A 14,795-nucleotide genomic window follows, 5' to 3' on the forward strand; every position below is an offset into this window, starting at 1 on the left:
CTTTCGCTCAATCACAGGTTTCCTCTTATGCTATCGCTTGAGAGACCACCTGAAGCAGATAGGCCTGGGAAAACACAGAAACTGCAGATTCTGTGAGGATGAGGAAAAGTAAAATAAAAAATATGCACAGATATCAATAGATTCAACCGTGTTGAGAGTACTCATTTTCCATCCTGCTGTTTTAGCAAAAAATATTACTTAATATTAGAAGTATTTTAAATAAAAAACACGCTCAAAACCGGAAATCTTTAACCGGTGTGATTCTTTGTATGACGCTTTAAACGAGATGCTATTGCAAAACTTTTTGTACAATCTTTACATTTAAAATACTATTCACTGGTGTGAATCCTCATATGTCTACTTAAACTAGATCTTTGCGTAAAATATTTGCCGATGAATATGGACGTTTAAATTACCTTTAGTCTTAAACCATTTTCCACAAACATTACATTTAAATGACTTTTCCTCAGTATGAATCTTAGTATGTCCACTTAAACGAGAAACGAATGAAAAACCTTTTCCACAAACTTTACATTTAAAAGGCTTTTCAACGATGTGAATGAATCTTAACATGTCTATTGAGGTTAGATTTAGTTCTGAAAAATGTGTCACAGTATTTACATTTAAAAGGCTTTTCACCAGTGTGGGTTTTAATATGGTCGCTTAAAGAACTTATAGTCGTTAAACATTTGTCACAATATTTACATTTAAAAGGTTTTTCACCGGTGTGACTCCTAATATGAGTTTTTAAATTAACAGCTTGTGTAAAACATTTGTCACAATATTTACATTTAAAAGGTTTTTCACCGGTGTGACTCCTAATATGAGTTTTTAAATTAACAGCTTGTGTAAAACATTTGTCACAATATTTACATTTAAAAGGCTTTTCACCAGTGTGGGTTTTAATATGGTTGCTTAAAGTACGTTTAGTCGTAAAACATTTGTCACAATATTTACATTTAAAAGGTTTTTCACCAGTGTGGGTTTTAATATGGTTGCTTAAAGTACCTTTAGTCGTAAAACATTTGTCACAATATTTACATTTAAAAGGTTTTTCACCGGTGTGACTCCTAATATGAGTTTTTAAATTAGCAGCTTGTGTAAAACATTTGTCACAATATTTACATTTAAAAGGTTTTTCACCGGTGTGACTCCTAATATGAGTTTTTAAATTAGCAGCTTGTGTAAAACATTTGTCACAATATTTACATTTAAAAGGTTTTTCACCGGTGTGACTCCTAATATGAGTTTTTAAATTAGCAGCTTGTGTAAAACATTTGTCACAATATTTACATTTAAATGGTCTTTGACCCGTGTGAATATTAATATGCCTTCTTAAATTAGATGTATATGCAAAAAATTTGTCACAATATTTACATTTATAACGGTTTTTTGCACTTTTTGCAATACATTTTAGCCGTGTGTCGCATTTATAGGGTTTTCGACTGTTATGTATCTCTAAGTGCTTTATAAGAGAACTTTTATCTAAAAAAAACTTTCCGCACTCGTTACAGCCATACTGTTGGTCATCTAAGTTAGTTGTCAAATGGTTGTTGAGATTAGACTGTGACTGAAAACGTATGGTACAGTACTTGCAATAATATTTCGACTTTTCAAGAATATTGTCTGAACCAAGAATTTTAAGATGACCGTTAATTTCAGCAGTATGTTGAGTTTGTTGTTCACTTTCACTGTGATGAATTGAATGTAAATTTGAATCTGAACTGTTCAAATTAGTTTGCGAAGCAACAGTTTCTCTAAGACAACTGTTTCGGTGCTGCTCATATTCGTCCAAATTGTAGAATTCCAAAAAACATTGTTCACATTCATATTCAGGTTCCGGTTTATCGTCCATATTATGCTCAATAACATGGATCACAATGGCAAGTTTAGTGTCAAGCTGTCGACGACACCTCTCGCAGAAATACTTGCATGTTGGTTGGTGTTGGTGGAATTTGACTTCACGCAGATCATCAAAACACTCTTTGCAAGTCAAACATTTGTAATAAGATTCCTTTCCTTTACGATCAACCATTTTTTCAGTCAGCAAATTGTACCTAAAAAAAATCGGGGTTAATATGGATTCACAACCACTACAGAAAAAGCGCAATATTATAGTATGACATCCTAACGACATGTACGAATATTCAATGGGGAACTAAAAAAAAACAATACTTTGAGTACACTTTGCTTCTTAATTTGGTATTACTTTTTACAGATTACTATTACTTAAACCTACGCCCTGAAGTGCAATTACAAAACTGAGATTGAGACCTTGATGATGATGAAATAAATCTTTATAAAACGACAACGATAAAAGTATATAATAATAGAATATAACACTTAATAGTTATTTACATTACTAGTGGGGTATGAGCATTTTTATAGTCACGAGTGGGAGTGTTGCCACGACGAGGTCGTAGACCGAGTTGTGGTGATCACACGAGTACGTTAATTTGCCATACCCCACGGGTGATGTACAACATTTTATCTACGACCATCAGAAGCAGCGTAAAGTAAGAAGAAAATTCATATTTTGTGCAATGTGAACTATTTAGGAACGTCTCGTATATGCTTGCTACGGGTAGTTATTTGTTACCCTTAAATTTTGTCATCTACGCTGTACTGTTTTGGTGTTGTTGCTATGGTGGCCATTTGTTTCCACATATTACTTAAGCGACAATTTAACAGTGTCAGTCACAAATTTTTAAAAGTGCATTTCGTTATGAACATGTCTGAAGAACTTCCGTCAGATATTGAAGAAGCTGCCGCAAACGTGGTATCTGGCTTGTTGCCTGCCAAGTCAAAGGCGATATGAAAAAATGTATCAAAGTTATGTTTAAATTCAATAAACAATTACAGCAGAAATTTTCATTTAAAGTTGTTTTATCGCACTAGTGCGATAAAATCGATTATTATCGCACTAGTGCGGTAAAATCGCTCATTACGTAACTCAAAATGAGCTATGTAATGAATGATTACCATGCTAGGAGTAGATAAAATAACTTTATTTCAAGGATAGTTTTTAAAGAAAGCTGTGAAAATAATCCACACTGTTGGTCATTTCTATACATACTAGAAGCATTGAATTAATCCACATATTTGCTGATGTCTCAAGAATCATAAGTATTTCAGTTTTTTGCGCCAAAAACAAACTCATTACTCCTTCACTAGTAAATAATAAATTGGATAAAATTTGCTACCTTTCAAATTTATTAACATGTTTTCTGTGATATTTTCGTCACAAGAATACAATACCCAAAAAATATACAATCAAGTACATGAAACTAAATTAAGAGACATTGACAAAACTTATACAGTATGTTCTACGATTCTCTATACAGGGATCTCGCTTCCCGTAAGAGCTATTGCAAAGGTTAAATGGGGAAAGTTTTAGAGAATCTAATAGGCAATCCAACACCGTTTTAAAAATATTTAATTTTTGCTTCGTTTTTGAATTATTTTCGTAGAACCAAAAACGGCCATTTTCAAAAAAGTGCTGTATTTTCGCTAATTTCAAAAATTCTTAAATTTGGCTTCAACATTGTTAGAGCAACTTTTTAAGGACTATCTTTCTGTGTATTTCGTTTTCAATTCCGACGTTTCGGTCTCGAGATACCAAGATACCATCATAAACTTCTTGTTTTCTTATGGACGCTATTTTGTTTTTGCATTAAAATGATGTATTACATGTTACAAATGTACTTTTATGTTAAAAAAGCTAAAAAACAGTTTGATTCTAAGTTGGTTTTGACTTAGGTCGCCATTTGCCGTAAAAATACATTGTGGAATATGACAGTGACATTAATTTGATTGGGTTTTTCAAAAATGATTTACTTAATCCTAAAAATAACACAACATCACAGTTTTCCCACTGGTTTGACTTGTATTAAGTCCTTTTCAAAGGTATAAAAGAAGAAGTACAGTAATTACCCCTCCTTTGGAACAAAAAATTTTCCAGGAAAATGGAAGGAGACCATAGTAGGTATGTCCCATATTCAAAAAAGGGAAAACATCTGATATACAAAATTACAGGCCTATTTCTTTACTATCATGTCCTGCCAAGTTATTTGAATCTATTATATACAAATATGTTTTTCGACGACTTACTTTGAAAGTACCTCATGTACGCTTCCATTTAGAAGCAGAAAGGGGTTATTTGCCGCGCGCGAGCAGAAAGAGAGATTTTCTGCTCTAGAGCGTTTTCGCTTTCTACTAACAATCTACTCACCAACTTTTTTCGGCGTTTCCATAACAACGCTTGACATACCTGTTTGAAATAACCACATTCCGTCAAAGTGATTTATCGGTGACAATGAGTTCGAGCGACGAAAATGATGTGAGTTGTCCTTCTAATCCACCCCACAGCAGTCGTCGAAAAAATATCGTCTATATTTCGAGCCAAAAGTACTTTTGCCGCTTTTACATGATTGCCGAATTTCGAGCCAAAAGTACTTTTGCCGCTTTTACATGATTGCAGCGTTCGGCTTCGCCTCAAGCTGCAAATTTCATGTGCAAGCGGCAAATATATTGTACCGTCGTACTCCTTAATGACACACTTCTTATACAACACTGTATATTGTTTACAAACAATAAACTGACACTGACACTTAACCTCGTAATCTGACAACTTCGACTTCACTACAATCATCAACTCAACAACTAACTAACCAGGCCTGGTTCAGCTGCTTATATAGGCTTCCATGGTTTCTAGAAAGTTCCCAAATATTCATGAAATAGACTTTCTCTCTCACACTCATTAAGCTATAACATAAATCTCTCTCTATATAAGCAACGGAGCCAGGATTTTCTAGAACACAGACAAAAGAATGTAGAACGTAAACAAAGCAACATAACATACAGGGGTAACAACAAATAACTAAAGAAATCCTAACTAATAATCAAAAGTTCGCTTCGCAACACTGCCCCCCTCCTAGAGTTGATCGTCCCGATCATCAACTTCACCAGCTTTGGGTGGTCGGTAAGGTGCAAGTCGATCCAGGTGAACTATTTTCATTTTCGCCCGATGTCCTCGCTGTATTCTGTAGACGACGTCGTTCAGACGCTTTATAACGTCGTAGGGTCCCTCCCATGACCTCTGTAGCTTCGGCGACTTTCCTTTCTTTCGAGCAGGATTGTATAACCAGACCTGATCACCGGCTTGGAATCCGCTGCTGTTGGCCCTTTTGTCATATCTTGTCTTTAGTCGGTCGCTTGCAAATTTCAACTTCTGCCGAACTTCCTCATGGATCACATGCAAGCGTTGCGCCAATTTTTCTGAATAGCTATCACAAGAGGCTGGGGGTTCTTCCGGTCGTCCAAAAAGAAGATCCATTGGCAAACGAAGCTCCCTTCCAAAGACAACACTAGCTGGTGTTTGGCCAGTGGAATCATGTACTGCCGATCGATAAGCCATCAGGAACAACGGAATGTGCTGATCCCAATCTGTCTGATTGTTATCGACGACTGTCCTTAGGTAGTTGTCTAGTGTCCGGTTGAAACGTTCCACCATTCCGAATGCAGCTCCCTCGGTACTCCAAATCTGCAGAAGAAGTTGTCAACCAGAACTTCTGCTACAGTAGCGGCTTCCTGGTTTGGTATTGCGTACACTTCTGGCCATTTACTGAAGTAGTCCATTGCGACCAAGACATAGCGATTTCCGGAATTAGTTTTGGGAAAAGGTCCAGCTACATCAACGGCAATCCTCTCAAACGGAGCTCCGACAATATACTGCTTCATACATCCTCGGCTTCGAGTTTTGGGACCCTTGCTACTGAAACAGTCTGCGCAACGCCGACACCAATCTTCTACATCTGAGCGGCTTTGTAGCCAATAGAACCTTTCCCTAACTTTATTTAACGTTTTGTTGATGCCAAAGTGCCCTCCACCAATTCCATTATGGGCTTCTTTCAGTACGTCACTAACTCGGTTTCTTGGCAGAACTACCTGTAGTCGTTCTTCTTTCCCATCCGGACTTTCCCATTTTCTTTTTAGTAAATCTCCATCAATAATAAGGGACTCCCATAATGCCCAATATCCCTTTAATGTTGGAGACTTAGCGGAAATCTCCTCCCAATTTGGTCTTTCTCCACGCTCTTTCCAGTTAATTATCTGTCCTAAATCGGGGTCTTCTCGTTGATCGGCAGCCAAGTTTTCCCGATCCCATGCGATGTCATTTTTCAGAGCGATCCTTCGACAAGGCTTTCCAAATTCAGCTATCTCCAGGCGTTTACAGTGATTGCAACCTTCCACACAAGGTCTTCGTGACACTGCGTCCGCGTTTCCGTGCAAACGTCCCTTTCTGTGTTCAATCTGGAAGTCATATTCTTGAAGTCTTTGCAACCATCGAGCTATTTGTCCTTCTGGATTTTTGAATTGAAATAGCCATTTCAGAGAGGCATGGTCCGTCCTTAGTCTGAATCGTTGTCCGTACAGGTATTTGTGAAACTGCTCGACTGTTTTCACTACGGCTAACAGCTCCTTCCTGGTTACGCAATAATTTCTCTCTGGCTTTGATAGTGATTTGCTGAAATAGGCGATCACTCGTTCTTCACCATCTTGGATTTGAGATAAAACTCCGCCTAAACCAATATTACTAGCATCTGCGTCCACAATAAACTCTTCCCCAGGTCGTGGAAAAGCCAAAACTGGTGGAGAACAAAGGGTTACTTTCAGTTCTTCCATGGCTTCCTGACATGTTGTAGTCCATTCGAAGGGCTGGTTATTCTCCGTCAATTTGTGTAGGGGTCTGGCTATATCAGCAAATCCACGAACAAACCTTCTGTAATAGGAACACAATCCCAGAAAACTTCTTAATTCATGCTTGTCTTTCGGAACAGGCCAATTTTTTACAGCTTCAGTTTTCTTCGGGTCGGTTTTTACTCCTTTTGACGATATAACGTGTCCCAAGTATTCGACTTCTTCTTGGAAAAAGCTGCATTTCTTCGGATTTAATTTCAGGTTTGCCCCTCTGAACTTCTTGAAGATTTCTTCAACGTTTTGCAGGTGTTCTTCAAATGTTTTGCCCATAATAATGATGTCGTCTAAATAAACAAGACAGGTTTTCCAAGTCAATCCTCGTAGAATAGTTTCCATTAATCTTTCGAAGGTTGCCGGAGCATTGCAAAGTCCAAAAGGCATGACGTTAAAATGCCACAAGCCATTTCCAGTTGAGAAGGCAGTTTTCTCTTTGTCCCGTTGATCCATCTCCACTTGCCAGTATCCGCTTTTTAGATCCAAGGTGGAAAACCACTTTGCGTTAGCCAGAGTGTCTATGGTGTCATCTATTCTGGGCAAGGGATAACTGTCTTTCTTAGTAACTTCATTTAGTCTTCTATAGTCCACGCAGAATCTTGTCGACCCATCTTTCTTAGTAACAAGTACCACAGGAGAACTCCAAGGGCTGGTGGATGGCTCAATGACGCCGCGATCCGCCATGTCCTGTATAAGATTTTCCACTTCTGCCTGCTTAGCCAATGGGAGCCGTCTGGGTCTTTGTTTAATGGGCAAATAATCCCCTGTTTCAATTTTATGCCTCACTAAATGAGTTCTTCCCAAATCCGTTTCATTTAAGGCGAACACGTCCTTGTAGTCGTGAAGCAAACGGCCAAAAGTCTGTTTTTCTTGATCAGTCAAAATTGAGCTCGTCTTTTTCATTAAGTGCACCAAACACTCAGGAAGGTCACTGTCGGGGTTTGGTTTTGTTTCGTGCGACTCCTTAGTCACCATAAGTACTGGTTCGGATTTGGCCATTATATCGCCTTTTTTTAGTCTTTGACCACATTCTTTCAAATTGGCGACTTTTACGTATGCTTGGCCGTTTTTCTGCTGGACTAGGGTGCGGGCTACAAGAACTCCCTTCTTCACAGCATCATCTTCCTCTTCATAACTCGGTTCTGTCAGCTGAAGTTTGCTCAATTCCGTTTTTCTGTCCAAATTAACTTTTACGATGGTCTCTGATCTTGCAGGTAAGTTGACATCTTCCTGCAACGTGACTTTCCTCACACGCATATCTTGTTCGGGTGTCATCATAACAATCTCGTCTTGTCCAGTCTTGATCAGTCTATTCTCCAAATCCAGCTGGAACTTGTGTTGCTCCATAAGATCTAAGCCCATTAAGACGTCATCAGTTATGTTGGCCACAAAAACGGTATGGTTGAAGACACGTCGCCCAAGCTTCACTTCAGCTTCATGGATTCCCAGAACAGGCATTGACTCACCAGCGGCAGTTTCCAATATAAACTTTGTACCAGTGTCGCTAATCCTGCAGTGTTTCACTATGTCCGGCCTTACGATAGTATGGCAAGAACCGGTATCAACAACCATTTGGCAATCCCGGCCGCAAATCTTACCGGTCACTATTAAGCTGGTGTTTTCGTGCTGAAGACGGGCTACTTTAATTATGGTTGGTGGGGCTTGACAGTGTTGCATAGCCAGCTTTTGCCCCGGAAAACTGGCTACTCTTCGTTTTCCTGGTTCTGCATTCTTCTAGGTTTGCGGCACTGCGATTGAATGTGCCCCTTTTCTCCACAGTTCCAGCATTCCAATGACCGAGTAAACGTGGTGGTTTGAGCGTTTCGGTTGTTCTGACTTCTTCTATTTAACGCTCCCATTAGTTCTTTTCGAAATGCCTCCAGCTGACGACTCAAGTCTGACTGAGTTGTGTGATCTGAATTGGAATATCGGTTTCTCGGTTCCGGTGTAAGGCTTCTGACTTGACGCACTCGAGTATGTCCTCGTGATACTTGCTTGACCACCTCAAACTCCAAAGCGTAGGCAAGAGCATCATGCAATGTTTTGCATCTCGCTAATCGTATTGCTTGCTCTGTGTCACAATCTTTAAGACCTCGTACAAAAGCCCGTACTGCCATTCGCTCTCTAATGTCGTGAGAGGCCGTTGGATAGGCCAGACAAACTAATCGAGCAATGTCGGCTTCCTACTGTTGAAGTGTTTCCGTGCTTCTTTGGGTCCTACTAGACAACTGAGCTTCGTATACTTGTTCTAGGTGCTTATTTCCAAATCTCATCTCTAAATGTTGGATTAAGTCGTCGTAGTTTTTGTACTGGCTCTCGTCCAAAGTCTGCAAAACCTCCAGTGCTTCTTCTCGAAGTGACAAAACCAAGGCAGTGGCTTTGTCACTTGATGTCCAATTGTTGGCCTCTGCGGCAGCCTCAAACTGTTTTTTGTAAACCTGCCATGAGGTCTTACCGTCGAAAACTGGTGGCTTAATATTTGAGCAGACACTAGAACTGGCGACTACGGTTGGCTTTGAAGACTTTTCCTGTAGTTTGTCAAATTCCTCTCGCAAGGTCTGAACGGTCTCCTCCATACCGCTTATCCTCTCATTTACCTTTTCTTCCAAAATTTCCATCCTGTTGTCCATTTCTCCTTTAATTTCATTTATTACTCGGTCTAATTTTTCATCTTGTTGTTGAAACTGGTCTTTAATTTGGTCTTGGCTCGCTTTCATTTCTTCGAACTTTTGGTCCTGACTTGCTTTTAACACCTCGAACTGCTCCTGACTTATTTGGCTTGCTTTCATTTCTTCGAACTTTTGGTCTTGGCTTGCTTTCATTGCTTGAATCATCTCCATAAGTTGTTTCATTCCTTCATCCATTTTGGCGCTTTGTTGTCGTGTACTCACAGGCATTCAACACACCTTCTGCTTTTGTCGGTTTATTCTGTCTTCCTCTGGATCTCTTCTTCGATTCTCCAATCCCACTTCTGACACCAAATGTACCGTCGTACTCCTTAATGACACACTTCTTATACAACACTGTATATTGTTTACAAACAATAAACTGACACTGACACTTAACCTCGTAATCTGACAACTTCGACTTCACTACAATCATCAACTCAACAACTAACTAACCAGGCCTGGTTCAGCTGCTTATATAGGCTTCCATGGTTTCTAGAAAGTTCCCAAATATTCATGAAATAGACTTTCTCTCTCACACTCATTAAGCTATAACATAAATCTCTCTCTATATAAGCAACGGAGCCAGGATTTTCTAGAACACAGACAAAAGAATGTAGAACGTAAACAAAGCAACATAACATACAGGGGTAACAACAAATAACTAAAGAAATCCTAACTAATAATCAAAAGTTCGCTTCGCAACAATATACTTTCCGCTCTTAATATAGAATATACTATTATGGTTTTGTACACAAGAAAATCAGTGTATATCAGCATGGTTTTCGTGCAATCTACAAATCTGTGTAATATTGCCCAATGCATTGCTGAAAATTTGGATAACAAATGCCAGGTCAATGTGATTTACACTGATTTTACAAAAGCCTTCGATAAGGTGTCACATTCTATTTTGCTGTCCAAATTGAAGAACGAATTTGGCTTTCATGGAAATTTGGTAACATTTTCATATTTAAGAAATAGGAAACAACACAGGTAGTCTTAAAGGATTTCAGTCAAAGTATTATTTGACCAATTCAGGTATTCTGCAAGATTCTTACCTTGGATTTCTTATGTTTTTGCAACAGCATAGTGGGTGGGGTTACAAATTGTATTGATGTTTGCTGATGATTTGAAATTATACTGCAGGGTAGGCAATGAGATTGTCAAATTTTTGAACTTAATATTAATGTTAGCAAGAGCTGTGTCCTTCAGTTGTCTAGAAAAATGAGCCTAATAAACTTCACCTACAAAAAGACAAAACACTGATGGGATGGCTCTCAGGTTTCAGAAATGCAGGATCTTGGAGTGACTGGTTTTGATTCAGAGTTGACATTTAGGTCTCGAATGCACCAAATAACAAAGACAGTACATACTATAACAATCATAAATACACCATTGAAAGAGTGCAAAATACATTCTTAAGATATTATAAGGAAACTGGTAGGTTTGAAATCCATATTCCCAAATTTGAGGTTATGAAAACACACAATCTTAAACCTCTAGAAAATCATAGAAAAATCGCATCTATTCCTGTATAAACTGATACACAATTTTATAAGTAGGTAATTCTGAATTGACTAGATTGAGTTTTTGTGTTTCAATATGTGTAATCTATATAACCAAATTCAGGATATTATTGATATATTTAGTGTAGGTTTGAATTAATTTAAAAGAAGAACAAATGAATTAATTTAATCTAATTAGTTTAAATAATACTCATATTAGGTATAATTAGACAGTACATATTTAAAACAAATGTAGATTCTGTTTCCTACTCTGTAATTGGATATTTATATCTGTAGAGTTTATAGTAAATAAATAATTTTGCAGCTAGCCTCCTAATTGTTGAAACTGAATTTGAGTTTGGTTTTGAATGTGACAAAACAAAAAAGTCATAGTCTGAACTATTTTTAACTTAAGTTTTGTTTAAATATGATGGTGCCTCAGATGGTGCAATCACTCTTTGGTGATACAAGTCACATGTTAAATTATTATAATTACAAAAAATATAAAATCCAAACAATCAGGAAAATAAAATGGAAGAACTGACAAATTTAAAGTTTTTTAATTGTATTTACTAATTTGGCTTTTAGTTTTTGAAAATACATATTTTATCTTAAAGTTTGGAGTATTTTTTTGCGTTGCATTGAATAAGAGGTTTGATATTTTGTTAATTTTGGCTTCTCCTCTCTTGGATAATTCATATTTTGTATTTTAAACTTTATGTTTTAACTTGACATGTGACTTTGTCACTAACTGCCAACTCGACTGCGATTCACCACTATCATACTTCAAACAAAGCTTAAGTTAAGTGTGTTCAGAATGTAATGTTTTCACCTGTATATGTTACAGTCTATACCACACTTAACTTAAGCTTGACTTACCCTCATTTGCACCCTTGTACTTTAAGGCAAGCTTAAGTTAAAAGTGGTTCACACAGTGTAGAATAGAGCTGTATAAAGTCACAGTCTCAATCACACTTAACTTAAGCTAGGCTTGAAGTTTGACAGTGCAAATGGCGGTTAAAGTATGATGGTGCAAATCACCTTCTAGACTCCTGAAGAAATGTTAATATAAGTTGGATAGTTGAAAAAAACCATGATGGTGTTGTTAGTTTTGGCCTTAAATCCAATTACTTGCACTATCAATGTTAAAACTAAGGTTGAAACACTTTATTGCTTCATGATTACATCTATAAACCCTACATGCCCCTTTCCTTAACATTAACCAAGTTGAGTTGACAGTCTAAAGTTTAGTTTAGACTGTGTTATTTTGCCCTTTATCTGTCACATTCAAACCTCAACTTAGCTTTAGTTATACTCTTATAATAATTGACTTGGAAGTGTGGGAAAAACAGGCATAAGACAAGTACATTTTAAAAAAGGGCCCTTATTGAGCAAATCAATCTGTATGGGAAGTAAAAGATGACAATAACACTATGATTGCTGCAAGTACATACAATCAAACCCAAGCATGTTATTATAAATGGGAATATGAATCAAAATAACCAAATTTAGGTGTAATTTACTTACCTAGTTTCCCTGTACACTCTGTAATTAAAAACTAATTGGATTCAGTCCAAATACCACAAAAAACAGATTTTTAATAAAGATTACTTTAAAACACTGCACACACAGTAAAAAAAACTAAAAAAACAAGTGAAGTTGGCTAGTGTGAAATGGTCTGACATGAACGGAATTCTCTGATTGGTTGAATTCAACATTTTCAACCAATGGGCCTGGAGAATTGTTTCCACCATATTTAAAAATGTAAAATACAGGAAATGTTTTCATGATGTTGTTTCCAGGATTTTTTTAGTAATAAACATAATAAAACCAGACAAAACAAGCCAGCAGAGCGTTAAAAACAGCCAAAAGTCAGTTTAAGTAATAAATATAAGGTTTTATAACCTGTGTTTATGTTTATATTCTTGTTTTGGCAAAAGATAACTATAAAAACAACTTGGAATCATTGGCAAAGTCAATATTAATGATTAAGCACAAAAATCGACAAAAATGTGTTTATACAGGGGGTAATGATTAGTGCTTACCTGAAATCCACAAACAGAGGGTAATACTGAGGGGTGAAACCCAAATATCTAAAACGTTTTTGCTAATTGACACAAACCAACACTATTATTTACAGTTATTTTAAACTTAAACGCACGTCTTTTTTAGGCTTTTTTTTGTAATTCGGAAACAGCAAGACAAAAAACATAAATGTAAATACAGATAAATAAATTGTTAATTGATAATTTTGGCGGAAGGGGACCGAAAAACTAAACCGATTCTTATAAGATCAGGATCTGTAATACACAGACTTTTTGTCTTTTTCTACTACATTAGCCGTGGTAGGCACAAGAGAGAGAAAGACATAACCGCCCACTACTCTTAAGTCGAAGAATAGGAATGTGCGAAACAGTGGAAATCCCAGTGACATTAGTCTTTTTGCAGTAGGGATGGGCAACTTATACGCACTGGTATAAGTGTTGCAGAAAAAATATGATACATGTTTGAAACAAAAATTTTATTAAGTATAAGACCATAAGGAATACATTTAAAATATTTTTGTGATTCCAGCGTTGCCGCATCTATACGAAATCAGTGGCAACAACAGATTTTTGTTCCTTTAATCTACAGTTTTTGTTCTCATCAGTTTCTCTCTAAATGTTCTGGTTTTCTATTAAACATTGGAATTTTCGCTATTTGGAAGGCTGTAGCAGGCCAACGGTTTGCACAATTACACTCAAAGCTACCTAATTTAATTAAAAAGAAGTAGTCCTATCATTGTTCCATATTTCCACTGTGGAGTAGTGAGTGTATAAGTGAAAGTAAAACATCCATACTCATACTAATGGCGTTTTCGCTTGGCATGTTTAGTGCAAAACCAGTGTATTGCCACACTGTTTCAATGACATTTGATAGAGCAGGATACAGATGCTTTAGTTTTGCACTAAACTTGCCAATCGAAAATGCCATTAGAGTCCGGATTAAAAAGCACTAAAATCGTGAAAAAAGCGCTTATTAAGCAACATTATTTTCCTCAAAAAAGCTTTAAAAAGCACAAAACTCTTTCAGAGATGCAAATATTTTTACTTTTTTTGAATTCTAGAAATTTGACTGTTCTAAAAGCTTTTGGAAGCTTCTAGATTGTTTTAAAAGGCTTCCGACTGTTTTAGAAGCATTTTGGTGTTTCTGCACTGTTTTGAAATCTTTTTAGACTACTTTAGGAACATTGAAGGTTCTGGACTGCTTTTAAGGCATTTGAAACCTTGTAAACGGTTCTAGAAACTTTTAGAAGCTTTTAAACTGTATTAAAAGCATACGGAAGCTTTTAGACTGCCTTGATTTTGTTTAAAAGCTTCTAGACTAGTTGAAGATCATTTGGAAGCCTTTAAAGCGTTCTAAAAGCTTTTGGAAACTTCTAGACTGTTTTGGAAGACTTTCGACTGCTTGAGAAGCATTTTGTAGTTTTTGTGGTGTTTTTTTTTGTAATTCTAACCGTTTTCGAGATATTTTCCAAAAACTACTTTGATGCACTTTTCAATACTTTAACACCCTGTAGCTTGGTTATTTTTGGGAGTTCAGAGTGGTCAACCACTCAAACAAATCGTTTTGAACTGCTCTTTTCACTGCTGTAGGGCAAAACATTGTATCTAAAAAATTGTGTACTGGTGGAGCAAAAATAATGATCCGCTAACAATTTTGTGCACACCCTGTATACTGGCAACTGTATTGAAGTTCAAACGTTACGTAGTTTGGTTTAGTGGTCCATTAGGAACAATTTTGCACTCTTGTAGTTTTTATGTAAATCTAACCGTTTTCAAAATATTTACTAAAAACCACTTTAATTCAGGCGGCGGTCAGTATAATAGGT

At 36.8% G+C, this 14,795-nt stretch overlaps 2 protein-coding genes across 2 annotated transcripts in view; both read right to left on the minus strand.

Moving 5' to 3' along the window:
- Window positions 1–14,795, minus strand: part of Oseg2 (intraflagellar transport protein Oseg2) — a 346,413-nt gene that overhangs the window by 50,039 nt on the left and 281,579 nt on the right. The gene's annotated exons all lie outside the window — the stretch shown is intronic.
- Window positions 401–13,150, minus strand: LOC145726013 (uncharacterized). The gene is made up of 2 exons (XM_081974942.1): window positions 12,970–13,150; window positions 401–2,057 (listed from the first exon to the last, which is right to left on the minus strand). The coding sequence occupies exon 2, from the start codon at window positions 2,033–2,035 to the stop codon at window positions 548–550; it is 1,488 nt and encodes a 495-aa protein (XP_081831068.1). The 5' UTR covers window positions 2,036–2,057; window positions 12,970–13,150; the 3' UTR covers window positions 401–547.

Source organism: Ips typographus, linkage group LG3 (genome assembly GCF_016097725.1).
Source record: "Ips typographus isolate SLU linkage group LG3, UJ_Ityp_2.0, whole genome shotgun sequence".
Taxonomy (NCBI): domain Eukaryota; kingdom Metazoa; phylum Arthropoda; class Insecta; order Coleoptera; family Curculionidae; genus Ips; species Ips typographus.

Bases quoted from the DNA above. Each gene is read 5' to 3' on its own strand.
- LOC145726013 (XM_081974942.1), bottom strand. From the start codon at position 2,035: ATGGTTGATCGTAAAGGAAAGGAATCTTATTACAAATGTTTGACTTGC.